Source organism: Molossus molossus, unplaced genomic scaffold, assembly GCF_014108415.1.
Source record: "Molossus molossus isolate mMolMol1 unplaced genomic scaffold, mMolMol1.p scaffold_m16_p_1, whole genome shotgun sequence".
Classification (NCBI taxonomy): Eukaryota; Metazoa; Chordata; class Mammalia; order Chiroptera; family Molossidae; genus Molossus; species Molossus molossus.
This window is the reverse complement of record NW_023425344.1, coordinates 121,800,182-121,818,070: the sequence shown is the minus strand read 5'-3', so window position 1 is coordinate 121,818,070 and position 17,889 is coordinate 121,800,182. Positions and strand designations below refer to the sequence as shown.

The 17,889-nt window shown below is 49.4% G+C and overlaps 1 protein-coding gene and 1 long non-coding RNA gene across 3 annotated transcripts; both read right to left on the bottom strand.

The window, feature by feature from the left end:
* Window positions 1–631: 631 nt before the first annotated feature.
* On the bottom strand, window positions 632–11,002 carry SNX33 (sorting nexin 33). Its single transcript, XM_036269911.1, has 2 exons — window positions 8,358–11,002; window positions 632–2,430 (listed from the first exon to the last, which is right to left on the bottom strand). Exons 1-2 carry the CDS (start codon window positions 9,823–9,825, stop codon window positions 2,177–2,179), a joined length of 1,722 nt encoding a protein of 573 aa, XP_036125804.1. The 5' UTR covers window positions 9,826–11,002; the 3' UTR covers window positions 632–2,176.
* A 4,192-nt stretch (window positions 11,003–15,194) lies between these two features.
* Window positions 15,195–17,762, bottom strand: LOC118635018. 2 transcript variants are annotated; one of them, XR_004960426.1, is made up of 3 exons: window positions 17,677–17,762; window positions 16,731–16,813; window positions 15,195–15,597 (listed from the first exon to the last, which is right to left on the bottom strand). It is a non-coding gene; the product is annotated as an uncharacterized LOC118635018 (long non-coding RNA). The 2 variants fall into 2 exon arrangements; XR_004960428.1 differs by having other exon boundaries at window positions 16,731–16,818; window positions 17,677–17,755.
* Between the last annotated feature and the right edge of the window lie 127 nt (window positions 17,763–17,889).

Sequence of the window (17,889 nt, the reverse complement as noted above, 5' to 3'; positions counted from 1 at the left end):
CTGGGTACCTAGCACTGCCTGGGAAAGGACACAGTTTCTGAGCTACACTCTCTTCCCTTGGACTGGGGCCTCCCTGGGGAGAGGAACCCCATCAATCAGACTGTCCTGGAACATGGCCTTCTATCCCTTTCTCATGTGACCCTCAGCCCTAGATCAGACCAGCTCAGCCAAACCCCTGGCAGGACTCCACCATTTGTGAGATGAGAGTGAGCTCTGGTACCTGGCCAGTGTGGCTCAGTCGATTGAGCACTGTCCCATGGACTGAGAGGTCCAGGTTCGATTCCCGGTCAGGGCACATGCCTGGGTTGTGGGCTCAATCCCCAGTAGGGGGCATTCAGGAGGCAGCAGATTGATGTTTCTCTCTCTCCCTTCCTCTCTCTCTAAAAAATCAATAAAAACATATTAAAGCTCTGGCCGGTTTGGTTCAGCAGTTAGAGCATCAGCCTGTGTTCCAGAGAGACCCGGGTTCGGTTCCCGCTAAGGGCACGTACCTCGGTTGCAGTTTGTCCCTGGCCCTGGTTGGGTCGTGTGGGTGGCAACCACTTGATGTGTCCCTTTCACGTTGATGTTTCTCTCTCTCTCTCCTTCCCACTCTATCTGAACAAAATATCAAAAAATGTCCTCAGGCAAGGATAAAAAAAAAAATTAAAAACATATTAAAAAAGAGAGTGAGGAATGAGAAGGGAATGCATCCAGCTGAGCTTCTCAGCCACCTCTAGATCCCCAGATAGCACCTCCCACCAGCACAGCTCTCCCCCCAACTGTTGAGGTTCTGGGGTAAATTTTGTGCCTTTCCAGACCTCAGGGATAATTAGGGTTCTAACCCTAACCCTAACCCTTATCCCCTCTGGGATCTAAATTAAAAAGTCATATTTTTGTTATCTTAATTGTAAAAAGTTTATCAAGAAAACAAGAAAAAATATTCAAGCAGCAGCAGCCAGGAAAGGCCATGACCTCCTGGAAGGGGCTAGCAAAGGTACCTCTCAAACTGCTGCTGGACCACACCCTGGCCTGGGGGGAAAGATTAGCCCCCTCGTGGACCTAACCATGGGTGGAAGACAGCAACTAACCAGGACCCAGGTAGGAATCACATGAGGCTAGCCATGGGTAGGTGGGCCCAGGGTCCCTGGGTAAGCCAAGCCAACCTATCTTTTTCCCTTGGGTTTCCCACTATGCACCAGGAAGGATTCCAGGATTCATGGGGCCAAGGACCCTAGGAGCCTGGAGTCTGAGCCTGCTAGAGTGTGGGGAGCTATTGCTGGTGAACTCAAATATCTGGTACCTTTGGGATATCCCCTCCAAGAAGATAACACCAGGGTCTTGGGGTTCATGACTTGTCTTAACACATTGAGCCCAGGGAAAAGATGCTGCATGGTACCCTAACCAAGGGGTGATGGGAACTTAGCAGGTGAAGAGCAGTCAGGAGGGTACTGGCCTGCAGCGCCTTCTGCAGGGGGCAGGGGTGGGGCACAGACAGGAACATGGGAGTAAGGAAGATCCCTCCCCACCAAAGTAGGGCAGCAAACTTACTTGGGAAAGTTGAGGGAGAGATGAAGGGTGTTTTCATGACTCCACACCTTTGCCCATGCTGTTCCTCTCTTCTAAATGTCCTCCACATCTACTGTCCTCATTTACTATCTGGTAGGTTCTTATCATTCCTCAAGACACCACTCAAATGTCGCCTACACCATGGAGTTTTCCCTAACCTGCAGAACAAGTGGTCTCCTCTTGTGAGCTTCAAAGAACCCCTTATTTACCAAGAGTCATTCTGTACTACCCTCCATCTGCTTCTGTGTCTGATCTCCACCTTGACTGGGGACACCCTGAGGGCAGGTGTCATGGCCCTGGGTGTTCAGCATCTGACCCAGGGCCACAGCAGGCCCCAGTGTCTGCTGAGAGAATGAGGGGATGGTGGCCAGGTACACAAGCACTAGAGGCTCTACGATTGGCTAAGACTGTCTTGGCCTCAAGTGACTGACCAGGCCTCAGCCTGGAAGGTTCCTGGTCCCATTCTCACCCATGCTGTGCCCCTACCTCTAAGGGGTGGAGGGCTTTCCCAGGGGTACTCATGACTCTTCCAGAGCCCACCCCTAGCTGCTGCTGGTGTGAGAATTCTGGAAACCAGAGTATACTGCAGTGAACAGGTTGAAGGTGGGGCTGGGCCAGGTACTCGAGGTCAGAGGTTGTCGTACATGCGCAACGTCTTCTCCAGCTGCTGGCCCACCCTCTGGTAGAAGAGGATCTGCTGGCGCAGGTAGCTCTGCATCATGTGCTTGAAGTCGAGCTCACGGCGCTGGTGGAAGTGGTTCATCTCAGCCTGCAGGGCGAAGCCCACCACGCGGCAGCGCCTACGAATGCCATCTGCTTCATCCTGCGCCATGCGGCCCTCGTCACTCATGCGTTGGCTCTCCTTTACCTTGGCAAAAGCGCCTGGCATAGGTAGAGCAGAAGACAAGGGAGGTTAGGGCTCTGGTCTCCCCAGTTTGTTCCCTAAACCCCCATTAGTACCCTCAAGGGCAGACAGTACCCTCATCAGCTCAACTCAGGCCTCACTCCTGTAGTCCAGACTCCCTAGTCCTCACCTAAATTAGATATATCATCTTCCCTCCAAACCTGTGGCATCACCAGCAGCCCACACACAAGCAGTCACAGCTCTGCTAGCTACACTGATTTCTAGAACCGGATATCCTAATTCAGTTCAGATATTACCTCCTCCAAAAAGCCTCCCATGCACCCCCACTGCATTAGGTTTCTCCCGATAATCTCAGATGCCCTGGGTTTCCCTCTCCCACAACCCTTACCACCCTGTGGTTTCTCTGACTGCCTCCCTCTGGGCTGTGAGCTCAATATCTCTAGCACCCAGAACAAAGCCTAGCAGATCCTCATACATGTCCACTGAGCTGATTCAACCTATTCCTCATTGGTTGATTACAACAGCCCCCCAAAGACCTCTCTACCTCAGTCCCAGCCTCTGAGAGGTTCTCCATAGCACCTGAAGAGCAGCCAAGCTGGGCACCCATAGTTCCAGACTTTCCTTGGCTCCTCTCTATCTGCAGATCAAGATCCACACCCATTCATAAGGCCCTCTAAAAGCTGGTCCCTGCACCCATTCCACACTGACCCCATATTCAGACTCACCCTGCTCTTTCCTAACTTCATCTCTCTGCCCTCTAGAGATTCCTATGCATAATTCAATGCCTCCCATCAGGTACACCAGGAGCCCCCCTCAGTGCTCCCAGGGACAATGCTTCCTATTCCCATCACACTGCGGATTCTAAAACAGAGTCTCAAAGGTCACCTGGAGTTTTCCCTTGTGTATGTCTCCCCCATAGACAGATCCTGGCCCCTCCTCACTCCAGCTCCCAGGGGACTAGAGGAGGCTATTGTAATAACCAGGTAACAGATGGAGGGCAGGAGATAAACCTGAGCAGGTGACCCAATTTGGAAGAATCTGAATGAATCGACAAAGCAATTGGTGAATGGATTCCAGTTCTGAATTAACAGGTACTTGACTAATTCTGCATTGAAGCCAGTGGGGACAGTTGTTGAGAGGGGTAGGCAGTGTGCCAGTGCCTGGCACTCACTCCTGCAGAGCTGAGGGGAATTCACTGTACAAAGAAGAATAAAGAGATAGGAAAGGTTGGCACAATGAACAGCACACTACCAAGTACTTCAAAAGGATCCACTGCACACAAATAACATGTTCACAATCATGCTTCCCATTTCTTCTTTAAGGAGGCTTCTCAATATGTGTTATTTTTACCCTCAAATTGTTCAATGTATTCATAGATGCATTTTGTTGAGCATTTACTATATGCCAGGCCCAGCTCTATATCCTAGAAATAACTCTGGGGGCCTTTAGAACTGGCAGCACACACTTAGTAAACAAGTACATGGCTAATTGACTAATACTGGCATTTTGGGCAGACAGACTCAGGTTTGGACAGTCTCCAGGGCTGCTCACAGAGCACTCAAAAGAACACTGATGTTACCAGCTCCCAGCCCACCACTCTGTCCCTCTGCAACATTCCTGTTCCATCCCAACTGCTCAGGCCTGGGCAGGAGAAGCAAGATCATTCCAAGGCCCATGATAAAGACCCAATAAGAGACTTCAGAACAGGAGAGGTCCTAGAGACCAGGTGCCTTCCCCACCTCCCATGCCACTGCTGTACAGAGGAAACTGAGGCCATGAAGGGAAGGGACTTGCCTAGGGGCTCCCACCTCTTTCCTGCCCCTCACATAGGGGATGCCTGGCCCAGAGGCATCCCTCCACAGCTGGGAGGTAGATATGACTTCTACTGCAGGGAACCCATGCCATGAGGCATTTGTGTGGGGCCCCCAGACAATGGAATCAGGGATTTGAGAAGGTGCTAAGAGAAAAGGAAGGACTATAAGAAGAAAGGTAGAAAACAAAAGGACAAAGAAACTGGAGTTAAGCTTCAGCAAGAAGAACCTACTGGAAGAGGAGACACTCACCAGCCTGGATTCCAACTGCCTGAGAAAATCCAGGTATTGTGGAGGTGAACCTGTACTCTAGAGGGCACTTCTCGCCCATAGCCTTGAAGGAGGAAAAGGTCCCTTTTATTGATTAGGAGATTAAGGCCCAAATAATAGAACTGAATCTATTGAAATTGCTAGGTATGTAAAAACAGGCAGACAGGCAAGGAGCCAGGGATGGGGCACAAAGGCCATGGCGGTAAAAGGGAGGTAAAGGCCCCACCCTGTTCTCTGTCACCTCTACCCTCTGACTCAGATCTGGGGCCTGGACCAGCTAACGCTAAAGTGCCCCCAGAGACCAGCTGGGAGTCAGGGATCAGGTCTAGCCAGCATCCCCCCTACATTCCACTTTGGACTCAACCTAAGAGCTGAAAACCCAGGGGAGCCTCCTGCCCTGGCAGTTGTTCTATAGGCAGGGTCCCAGGAATAGGAAAAGGAAGGTTAAAGTCCCAGAGCTCCAGGGCCCTAGGCATAGTCCCTAAGCTCCCACCTTAATCAATCTTGTCCCTACTTCTTGGAGGTTGTTACCATCTGCCCCAGGTTGGGGGCAGGAGGTCTGAGTTCTGGTCCCAACTATATAACCTCTAGCAAGCCACTGCTCTTGCCTGGTCTGCAGTCTTCCCCACATCAAGGGGAACAGGTTGGACTAGATATAATGCTATTGACAACTGTTCACAGCAGGCTAATGCTTTAGTTTCCACATCTGTAAACTGGGATAAAAGTACCTACCCTCTAGTGTAGTTGAGGCTTGATTGAACTAATATGTATAAAGTACTGAGGACGGCACCTGACCAAATAAGAACTCAAAATGCTACGTGCAATTGTGTGCAAACTGCTTTTCAGTCACAGCAAGAATCAGCGGTGAAGGCTTGTGGCAATGATTCTCTTTGTTTATGGAAGCCTAGGAGGGGTGAAAGAGGGAGGATTAGATACAGGCCCAGAACAGAGGACCTACCTGTCCCCCAGGCAGGTGCCTGGCCTACAAGGGCCACTTAGCCTTGGCCAATCTAGGAGCTCCTTGGCCCTTCCATGCATGCTCTGTGGTCCTGAGTCTGCCTCCAGCCCACCAAGGATTCCAGCTAAGTTAGCACTAAAGCATCTAAGCCTCCGTCCCTTCTCCTTCCCCTCCTAGCTCATCTATGCCAGGCAGCCATCCCTGGGGAACCTCCTTCCCCCATCTGTCAGGCACAGTGGACACAGCCTAGGCTGTGGAGTAAGACATACCCAGGCTCTAATTCCTGCTCTGCTAACCATCCCACCTCACTACACTTTGTCTGTAAAATGGAGGGGACAATATGAACTTCCCTGGCATGGTTGTGATGAATCTTAGGACAGAGCCCTAGCTCTCAGATAGGGGCAGTCACTGTTTCCACTTATTGTCCCAGAGTAATTATGATTAGGGCAGTCTTACCCCTCAAGACTGCGCTTGTTTGGACTGAGGTCCAGGGGCTGGGCCAGTGAGCAGAAAGGCTGGTGAGTCTCATCTCAGGGCCAACCAGACTCAATCTCCGATTTTACTAAGGTAAACACTGAGGGGAGAAAACTCTCTCAAGGTCACCTCAGAGACAACATTTGTCCAAATCCTGGTCTTCTGATCCCATCGAGGCTTCCCACTTCCTTTCTTCCATAGCCTCTCCCACATACTCACCATCTTTCAGATGTCCAGACAAACTGGATAGAATCCTGGGGGAACCCAATTTCCCTGCTCCTTCTTCTGACAAAAGGCTCTACTACAGGGCCAGCATGGGACCTCTCCTCCCTCCAATAGGCTATGGGCTCCCAAAGCCTGCCCAATTCTGTCCCAGCCAGATTCCAAGTCCCCTCCCTAACTCACCGGAAACACAGGCCTAGGGATGGTAATGCAGAGTCCAGAAGGAGAAAGAAGCCAAGAAGGGCTTCACTTTTTGAGGAGGGGGTCCTCCAGGTGAGGGGAGGTAAGCTGGCCTCTGCCTAAGCTTGAATACATCACCCTAGAGGACTGTTGGCCCCTCACTCTTAGAAACACCTCAAGTGGAAAGTCAGAAATGGCTTCTCTCAGCTATCTCCCTGCCCAGGGTCAGAAAAGACAAGTCTTGCTTCACTCCCTTCTACTTCAATGTGAGCCTAGGAGCCCTGGTTATGAAGCTGCCTTCCTGTCCCCAGCTCTGCCCTGGGTGAAGGTCCCCACCCACAGTGCAGCTGCTTAATCACTATACCTCCGCTTCCCCCTTCTGCTGCCCAGGTAGGAACATGCCATCCAAGGAACTGGTTGAACCAGCTTTCCCAGGCCCTGAAGCAGCAGTGGGTGTGGCTCCATTCAGAACCAGGGAGACACCTTCCCCAGTGGGCCCCAGTGGGCCCCAGCCAGCCAGGCTTCCTCCACTACCCTATCTCTGCCCCAGAGCTCAGAGCTAGATTGTAGGCATTACTCTGTCCTCAACCAGACACTCCCTATAAGTCTCCCTCTCCCATCTTGAAAGAATAAGAGCGCGCTGAGTCTTCCCTCCCTTGTTTTATAGATCAGAAAACTAAGGCCCCAGAGACAAAGGCACTTTCCAGAAACACACACCAAATTGGGAGAAGAGCCAAGACTAGAACTCAGGCCTCATGTCTCCTGAAACTGAAAGAAGAGGGAAGCAGAAAAGGAATTGGGAGATAAAAGGACAGAAAATAGAAAAGAGAAATTTAAGGGAGAAAGAAAGCTGGGAGGTACAGAAGTTCTAGAAGTCAACCTCCTGGTAAAGGAGAGCAGGGATGGTTTACACCAGACTCTCCTGGGAACCAAGGTAGTGGGTTGCTTTTCTGACCCCCAGGCTCAATCCAGAGGCCTGACTCCTGACTCCACCCAGAGGAAAACTCTCAACCAAGCCAGGCCTGACTTCAGGGCCTAGGGGCCAAGGAGCCAGCCCCACACCCTACAGACGTTTTCCTGAGTTAACCAAGCAGCCCCAGGGAAGACCACACCTCTCTCCTGACATCTGCCCTGCCTGTTGTCCCCAGGACTCATTCACCCTATAGGTCAGGTCAAGACTCACTGCTCAAGCAAGATGAAAGCCAGATTCCGGATGGGGTAGTTAGATGGACCATGTGCCCTTGGACCCCTGGTTCCTCCCTAGCCCAGCCCAGGTGCCCCGGGGAACCAGATAAGTCACTTCCCTGCCAGTTCCTTGATGGCCCCACAGTAACAGAGAGGGGCCCATCCTGTTCCTCCCTTTGTGAGAACTGAAAACACAGCCAGGCTTGGAAGGTGGCCAACATGGATGTGTGCCTGGGGAGGCACAGGAGACAGAAACAGTCCCAGCTGGGCCATGGACTCCCTGTATCACCACTCTTCTGTGAATACCACCTTCTATATCTGCAAAATGGGGACAGCAGCCCTCCCCTACACATATTAGGAGCTCACAGATAGGATATGCAGTGGGGAAAACAGGCTCTGAAGAGAGGTGAGATTGTGAGGCAATGGGAAGATGGGCCACACTGTGCTTGTTATCTGAGTCTGTATCCATGTGGGCTCCTCAAGGGCAAGGCCTAGGCCCTGGTCATCTGTGTTCCCAGAACCAAGCCTGATACCTTGAAGGGCTCAGTGTATAATGTGTAAATGAGAAAACAAGTCAGAAACAAACAAAAAAAATGAATGAAGACAGGAAGGTAAACAGTGAGCTCCATGAAGAGAGGAACCAGACCTTTTCACAATATCCCTATATCTACAATAGCACCTGCTACATAGTAAGGTGCTCAACAAAGTTTTTGAATAAATGAACAAGCCAGAGACAGAATGACTAGATGAGATGTTCCATTCTGTGTAGGCCATGTTCACATCCCCACATCCAGAAGAGTACAGATTTAGTAAGGGTCTCCAGACGTGCTGCATTGGCTCTTACCTTTCTGCAAGTGGATGATGTCGGGGAAATTGGAGAGCAAACCCTGGTAGAGAGACAGTGTGTCGAGCATCTGGAAGAGGTCATTCTTGGGCTGCTCAGCGAACATCTCGCCAACAGCTTCATAAGTACGGCCCGTATGAGAAATGGCACTGTTGAGGGCCTCAGAGCTAAAGGGGGGATCCATTTGAAAGGCATGACTGATGGCTTGGAAGGCACTGCCCAGCTTCTGAAATTCTTTGCGGAAGCCCCCCACATGCTTGCGCACCAGCTCCAATGCCACAGTGCTGAGCTGCAGGACACTGTCGTCCATCTTCTTGCTGAAGGCCTTAAAAGTGTCTACACGGTCCTCCACATCCTGCAGATCCTGGTGCTCCGTGGGGATCTGGAAGGTGAGGAGGAAGCTGGCACCCACCATCTCGTCCTTCTCTGCCCGGCGTTTGCCCATCTTCCACTGCTTGTCATCCAAACAGCTCAGGAAATGCTGGAAGCCCTCATACTGGGACAGCACGGGGTGGCTAGTCATGTGGTCCATCCAGAGGATGAGCCGCCGCTTCCGCTTCTCAATAAAATCCTCCTCAAAGCGGCCTGTGGCCTGCTTCTCCGGCAGGTGGGGCACAGAGATGACAGTGAATTTGTGAAGCAGGCGGTTATAGAGCCAGTCAAAGTGCTTGTAGCGCCGATAGACAGGGGAGCCAGCATGGGTGGGTGTGAGCTTGTAGGAGATGTAGCTTTTGATGCCCTTGAATTTGGTTTGTTTGGTGGGGTCTTCCACAGAACAGGCAAATGGGTGGGGGTTGGCCTTCCACTGGGGGCCACGAGGGCCCATTTCAATGGAGTAAGTCTCAGCAATCTTGGCCATCATGGGCACATTACCCAGGATGAAGGCCTCCACTCCAGAGCGCACAAAGCACGAAAAACGGTTAAGATTGCGGCCCACCACACTGCCTCGCTTGGCAGATGCCAGGCTGTCCTGCCGCTCCAGGGGTGGCTTGGGTCGAAAGGCCATGTGCTGGCTAGGGTAGGCACCAGGGTAGGAGAGGTTGAGTGGGGGGTGCCCATTGGTGCTCAGCCCACCAGCCCGTGGCTCCTCCACCACTGTGCATCCATCGTCCCAATCATCCCAGTCATCATCATCCTCCTCCTCAAAGCTGCCCTGGTTTGAGAGGAAGCCACTGCCCACACCACTCCCAGGGTTGGCCACACTGGGACTGTCATACAAGCTCACCTGGGTGCCTGGAGAGCCTGCAGGGCTGCAGGAGTAGTCAGCATGGTTGAAGCTGGTGCCAAAGCTGATGATCTCCACATAAGAGGCAGGGAAGAGCCCTGTTTCACCACGGCTGTTCTGGCCCTGCAGCCATCCATCCAGCGAGGTCTCGCTGAAGATGACTAAGTCCTCACCCTGCTGGATGTTGATTTCCTCCTTGTTCTCACTGTAGAAATCATAGAGGGCTCGGCCTTTTAGTGCCATGGCTTGGCCAGTGGTAGAAAAAAATGAGGAAAGGGTCCTGCCCAGAACTGGGATGTCCAAGAACGTACTAGTAAACAAAGGCCTGCCCCAGCAGCTCAGTCTCTCAGCCCCTAAGGCAGGTCTCAGCACCCAAAGATGCTGTCTAGCCCTCTCTTCAAAGCTATGCCCATGGCCCAAAAACTTCCCTATCACAACTCCCAGAACACGTCTGGGGGCCTCATATCCATCGTCTTCTTCCCTTCCCTTGGCAGCCCCTCCCACTCCCAGGAGAAAAGTCAAGTGACTCAGAGAAATTAGATCTGAGAGAGCAAGAACTCCACTTTCCACTAGAATAATGTACTAAAACAAAGGAGAATCACTCGGAAACCACCATTCCAGAACCTGGGCAGCTCTGGCTCCCAGCTCCTTCTGGCTCCTCAGGCCTTGGAAGACGCTCTCACATTCCTAGCAGATCTGCTCCTTCCTCTTTCCTCCTCCTCCTGGGCCACTGGGTTTTAAAAAATCCAGAAAAATCCAAGAGAGGCAAGGAAAAAAAGCATCAGCCTTCTGAACTGAGTCCAAGGGTAGATGTGTCCAGCTTCCCAACTAGCCAGGCCAGGAAAACAAGAACTGAGACTTACACAACAGGCCGCCAATCCTCCGACCCCGGTGGCCCAGGAGGCCTCCAGACTGCTCCGGTGCCCTCTCCCCACCCAAGTGGCTAGTTCCCAACCCAAAGAAGGAGGGGAGCGAAGTGGGGCTCAGGCGACTTCTGGCCACCAAATGTGTGGCCTCTTTTGTTTGCCTAATTCCTCAGGAGTTTCTGTGCCTGGAGCTGACCCGATCTGAGTCGGAGGACCCGTCCAAAAATAAGCTGTCCGATGCTGGCGTACAGACCCCCGCCCGGCCAGCGGGCACGCACACTCAACAGGAGTTTGCAGGAGCTCCGGGGGAGCAGATGGCGCCCGGCCAGCCGGCCTCCGCTCTAGCCCGTGGGTTCGGTAGTGAGCACAGGCTGTGCCCCCCAACCCGTCTCCTCTAGCTCTCGCAGCCCCTCCACACCGCCAGCTAGAAGCTAGCTCCAAAACAAACAAACAAAAAACCAGCGATTCCGGGAGGTGGCGTCCGAGGGAAGGAGGGAACAGCCGCTGGGGAGGTAGCAGTGGGAAGCGACAGGGAGGGAGGGAAAGCAGGCAAACTCTACGGCACTTCCGCGCAGGCGGCTGCTGGGCCGGGACTCCGACTCCGCCCTCCCAGCCCGCCAGCCCCTCTCTTCTTTCCCACCCGCAGTGGCCCTCACTAGCTCCCCGGAGAGGAAATCGGAATGTGAGAGGAAGAAGATGACCCGGAATGAGCAGGCTGTGAGCCTCCAGGGTCAGTCCACCCTCCAGGGGAGGCAGGTCTTACCCTGCGGGCTTGAGGGAGGGCAGTGCTCTCCCCCGCCATTCACCTCCGCCTCCTCCGCGTCTCCGGTCACCTCCCAGACTTTTTCGTGATGACAGTGGAGGAAGACTCCAAAAGTTTGCAAAGCGAGGGGCAGCAAGGAGAGCGCCAGGGCCCGACGGACAGAGGGAAGGGATTGAGGAAGAGAGCTTGGAGAGTCGCAGACACTCCCCACCCCCCCCCACCCCCCACACCCCCGTTGGCCGGTGGCCCGGGATTGGTCTCTGGAGGGGCCCACCAGAGCACTGTGCCAGGGCCCTTGGGATTACAGCACTGGAAGGTTTCAGTTCACCCCTTGTCCTTAATTCATCCATTCTGTCTGTCTCATTCATTCAATCATGCACCCAAGGAAACATTAACTAACTATTGGGTACCAGGTCCCTGGACTACAAAGACAAATAGGACATTGTCCTTACCTTTCAGGGACTCAGATGTGTCTGGACAAGTAGTCAGATGCTCCTTGCCCAGTGTAACCAATACCATGAAATGTGCTCGGGAGGGCACAGATCCCAGCCTGAATGGGGCAAGGATCAGGAAAGGCTTCCTGGAGGAGGTATTGTGGAGGCAAAGGCTTCAGCTCCTACTTCCCTTCCTGCTATGCCCTAGAGCCTTGCCTACCCCTCTAGCTAGGACTTACTTCCCTCTCATTCTCACGATTCCCACTTGATGCTGATTAACTGGCAGAAGGCAATACCACTAAAGGTGGACACCTTTGGCTTTTTGGGGTGGGAGGGGTGTGATTTGCAGGCTCTAGAACCCGAATTCACTGGTGCAATGAGTAGATCTAATTCCGTGTGCAGGGCTGGCATTTGACCCAAATAAAATCTTTTGTAAAAAGCCCAACCATTAATTTGCACAGAGAAATAGAACTGTCAGGCAAACTTGAATTTGCATCAACAGAACAAAGCAGTTTGGGCTACTCCTTGGAAAGCCCAGTTACCAAAAGGTTAGCACAGAGAAACTAGAACCCCTAGAATGGGTAAGGGGGATGGTATAGCAAGAAACCTTACAATCTTATTCCCCCCCTACACGGCAGCCTTGATTCTATGGGCTCAGTTTAGTCTAGTATCTCTATGACCAGAGCCTGAATACATGTTTCTCTCAGCTGCTTTGGGATGTCTTTTTTCTGTGATTTCTCTTGTTCACAAAGCCTCTCTCCAAGCTGGTTTTAACAATAACTACTTCCTTAGAGACACTGTTATAAACATTTTACCTTTATTAGCTCATTTAGTACAATTGGGATTTCTGCTCACACAACTAGGTTGCTAGTACAGCCCCATCCCCTTGAAGGGCTTTCAGCCACCACTCTGATGGCCTTTAATTGATTCTCAAACACTTCAGTCACACATTTACAGACCAACCATGTTTTATTTACTCCCACATCTGTTCTGGGTGAGCTTTTCTAATTTTCAGGGGTCACCCTTATTCCCAGATTCTTAGAGAAAACTCACTCCTCAGCCTCAGACATTTCCAAAACCTGTATCTTCTATTCCCTCCCTTCCAGAGACTCCAAGACTAGGAGTTATAGAGACTCTGGTCACACATCTCAGGAAACCAGTAACTTTTATGGTTTCCCTACACTCTGCCCATTCCTTTGGGAAAAGTTTCTTTATTAAATTATCTCCACATTATTGTAATTGGAGTATGTTCTCTCTTTTCTGCTGGGATCCTGGATCCTGCACAGGAAACCACATCCATCTCCCCATCCAGGCATCCAACATTCCTCCTTTAGAAAAGAAGTCAGCAAGGGAGAACCATGGCCAGTGGTACCAGGCTAACCCGGCCAGTAGCAGCATGGTAAACACACTGGACATTACTATAGTAATACAGACAAGAAAAGATGACAGCCTGAGACAGGGCAGAGGTAATGGGCTGGAGAGAAGTAAATCTGGGAGTTTGTGGAGGTAGAAGAGACAGGAATGGCAACCAACAAGATGTGGATATTGAGAGAAGAATCAGCCAGCATCTTTAAAAAAAAAAGATTCTTGACTCCTCTTTCCCCCACAGCTATTGCCCCATATCTCTGTTCGCCTTTGCAGCAAAACTCATCAAAATGGCATCTATTCCAGTTGCCTACAATTAAGCCCTTTCTCATTTTAAACCTCTCTAGCCAGTCTTTCACCTTCACACGCCACTGAAATTAATCAAGGTCATCAGTGACTTAATGGTTATTCTCACTCCTCCTCTTCTTTTTTTTTTTTTTTTTTACATCGAGTGGTTGCCACCCACACGACCCAACCAGGGCAGGAGACAAACTGCAACCGAGGTACATGCCCTTAGCGGAACCAAACCCCTGTCTCCTTGGACCGCAGGCCGACTCTCTACCGCTGAGCCAAACCAGCCAGGGCAGTCCTCCTCTTCTTACTCAACCTGTCAATAGCAGTTGATCAAGTTGGTCATTCCTTCCCCTTGCATACACTTTCTTCACTTGCCTTGGGGAGACCATATTCTCCTGGTTTCCTTCTACTTTGCTGATTCATCCTCTTCTTTCCAATAATTCTTAACACTAGAGTGACTACAGTATTGTGGTGCTCTTATCTTTCCTAGCCATGTTCACTCCTTTCTTTTTTGATTAATCCTCACCCAAGCATATTTTTCCATTGATTTTTAGATACAGTGGAAGGAGGTAGGAGAGAAACCTAACCTACCCCCATGAGAAAGAGACACATTGACTGGTTGCCTCTCACACAACCCTGACCAGGGCTGGGGATCAAACCTGCAACCCAGGCATGTGCCCTTAACCGGGAATCAAACCTGTGACCCTTTGGTTTGAGGGCCAACTCTCTAACTGCTGAGCCAAACTGTCCAAGACCCATATTCACTCTTTTTTATTTATTTACTTACTTATTTTCCTCCCATATTCACTCTTTTGATGCTCTCACCCAGAATCATGGCTTCAAACACCATCCATCTCCTAATGACACCCCAAATTTTTTTTAATCTCCAGTCCATTCCTTTCTCTAAAACTCCAAATTCACATACTTTCTCCTTGATTTTTCTCCTTGGATCTTTAATAGACATCTCCAACCCAACATGAGCAAGACTGAATTTCTGACCTTGCCACCCCACCCCACAACCTGTTCTACTTGGCATTCTTCCCCATCTCAGATGATGAGTACTTTTTCCCAGATGCTCAAGCCAAAAACTGGAGTCATCCTTGACTTTCTTCATTATCTTGGGACTCCTCTCTCATCAGTATCTCACTGCTGCTCTGCTAGTCCCAGCCACTGTCTTTCTTGCCTGGATCATTGCAACAGCTTCCAATGGCCTCTCTTTCCACCCCTGCCTCCCAATAGTCTGTTCTCAACACAGCATCAGGGTGATCCTTTTAAAACAAGTTAGATGTCAATCCTCTGCTCAAAACCCTGCAGTGTCCTTATCTCACTCAGCATAAAAAGTCCTTACAAGGGCCAACAAGCTTCTTTATCTGAGTCCCCTTTCCTCCCCGCCTAGCCCAAGCCCACTCTGCTCCAGCCAAGATGACTGTTACTCTTCTGACATGCCAGGCACAATCCTCTCTTAAAGCATTTGCAGTGACTGTTTTCTCTTCCTAAAATGCTCTTCTCCCGTACACATGGCTAAACCCCTTTAAAATATCACTTCAGTAAGACCTGACATTCCCTATTTAAAATTATAGCCCATCCTCACCCCAAGCCCTAAATAACATTTCACCTGCTAACATATATAATTTACTTACTTATCATGTTTGGGGAGAAGGAAGTTACCCAAGAGTCCTGCTGCATACATGTTGAGCGAGACTTAGAAGGAAATGAGGCTAGGAGAATATGAAGGGTAGAGATAAAGTACAAACTAAGAGAAGATATACCATATATAACTGGTTACAGATTAACATCCGTAATATATAAAGAACACCTTCAAATCAATTAGAAAAAAAAAGCAAGCAATCTATGAGTTTTTTTGTTTTGTTTTTTACTGCAGCTGTTGTAACAAATTACCACAAACTTAGTGACTTAAAACAAAACAAACTTATTATCTTATAGTACAGGAGATCAAAAATCCAAACTTCGTCTCACAGGGCTTTAATCAAGGTGTCAGCAGGGCAGTGTTCCTTCTGGAGGCTCTAGAGAAAAATATATTTCCTTGCTTTTTCAGGCTTCCTAGAGGCTGACCATATATATTCCTCTGCTCCTGGACCCCTTTCATTTTCAAAGCCAGTAATCACATCATTCAGACTTCTGCTTCCATCATCATATCTCTTCTGGTTCTTCTGCCTCTTTCTTTCACTTATGAGGACTCTTGTAATTACAGGGAACCCATCCTGATAATCTCACCATTTCAAGATTCTTAATTTAGTCATGTCTGGGTGGACATCTTTGGGGGACCATTATTCTACTTACCACACAGTCCAATAGAAAAACAGAAGACATGAAGAGGCATTTTAAAAAGGAGAAAATACATATGAAACCATTATTCATCAGGGAAATGAAAATTAAAATCACAATGAAATACCATCACACACTTCCTAAATTGGCAAAAAAAAAAAAAATTTAACAATCGAGAATGAGGAGCAAAGGGAACTCTCAATTGATACAACCCTTTTGTTAAACAATTTGGCAATATAGGTGTGCTCTCCCTATGGGGAGCACTCCCATGCCATTCCTTCTCCCTCTTCTTCCCTCACTTCTTCACCCATAGGCACTCATCTCTTAAACTCTAAGAGTCCCCAGGAGACTTGCAACCAGGGGAGCAATGGGTAGCAGCAGTTCATCCTAGGCTAATCCCCTGAACCTGTCTCTAAGGCCCCCTTTTCGAACTTCCCAGTGAGCTAAGGCAGCCTAACCTAGGCTTCCTGTTGCTTTATCTATGCAAAGCCCTTCCTTATTTTACTGTCTCCAACTTTAATAAACATATCACCATAGTCAAAATAAATAATAAAAAATAAAAAAACAATTTGACAATATCTAGTAAAGTTAAACATGCACATAACTTACAACTCAGCAATTCTGCTGCAAGATGCAGACTAGAAGTTATTGTATATGCGCAACAGAAGACCTCCAAGAATGTTACTAGCAGCACTGCTAAACAATAGTCCCTCCAAAAAAATGCAACAGGAAAAAAGATTAATAAATTGGATAGAGCCAAACAATGGATTAGTATATAGCAGTAAAAAAAAAAAAAAAAAAAATAGCCCTGGCCAATTGAGCTCAGCGGTTAGAGCATTGGCCCTTGGACCAAAGGGTCTTGGGTTCAATTCCGGTCAAGGGAACGTACCTCGGTTGCAGTTCAGTCCCTGGCCCTGGTCCAGGTTGTGCAGGAGGCAACCAATCCATGTGTCTCTCTTACATGAATGTTTCTCTCTGCACCCCCACCCCTACCCCCACTCTATCTGAAGATAAATGGAAAAATATCCTCAGGTGAGGATTTTAAAAAGCAAACAAACTACAGCTACATATATAAACTCCATGTGGTGAGATTTCTTCTGAGCAACACTTCTCAACTGTTGGTGTATATACACAAATTACCTGATGATCTTGTTAAATGCAGATTCTGATTCTGTGGGACATGAAATTCTGCATTTCCAATTACTTCTCTGCTGCTCCACAGGCTACACTTTGAGTAAGAAGGATGCATATTTAGGGATGCATGTATAATGATAAAAACTATTTTTCTTTTAAACAAAAAGTTAAACAAAAGATTCAGGAGAATAGATACCTTTACCTCTGGTTGGGAGAGTAGGTAGGAGACATTTTCTTAAACTGGATGCTGGGTTTATAAGTATTTATTATACTTTATAACTTACATATGATACATATATTATTTTTCATATCAAGTATCATACTTCAAAAGACAACGAAAATCGTACAAAATCCCCAAAATGATCACTGACTAAGCTATGTGACGTCAAAAGCTTGGGCAAATGACGAGGTTAGTCCTGCAACGCTACAGATACAACCTACACTCAATTATTAGGTGACCAGATACCCACCCTGGCAAGCAAATTCATTTGAGTCTACACTAAAGAGTCGGGGTTTGTGCCTACTATCCAAATTTCTCAGACTTGTTAAGTTTTATTAATTAAGTGGAACTTCTGTCAACAATGCATATTTCCAAGTGGCTCCCGTGTAGATCCCGATTCTGGGCGTCTAGTAAACTACCGGAGAATCTGTATTTCAGAGGTTCGCTGCAGCCCAGCCCCACCTAGCATATAAAAACCTTTCCTCGCACCTAGTTAAACCTGGTTCTGGCGATGGGTGGGCACTACCAGGTCAGCCCATGGGTCCACAGACTCCGGGAGGCCCCCAACAAAGTGGAATGAACCCAACGGTTCGTTAGCACTACTTAAACCCAACCAAACAAGTGCCGTCTTTCCTCTTCCTCACAACCCACCTCTTTAGCTCTTGCTCGGGAGACTCTCCTGGGTGTCTCCAAAAGGCAGATAATCTGAATAAGAGCAAACAATTGGCTTACCAGAGGACTGGTTCCTGGCCATTTCACACGGCTCCGCCCTCTCCGGTCCCCGGCCCCCGCGCCCCAGCCCGGCCTCTCGGGTGAGGGGAGAAAACACGCGAAATACACCGTGGGGCGTGGCCCAATTCTGACCAATGGGATTTAGGGGTGTGGCCACGAGTCTTTCTTTCATTGGTCCAGTTGCGGGGGGCAGGCTTTCTCAAGCCGAAGCGG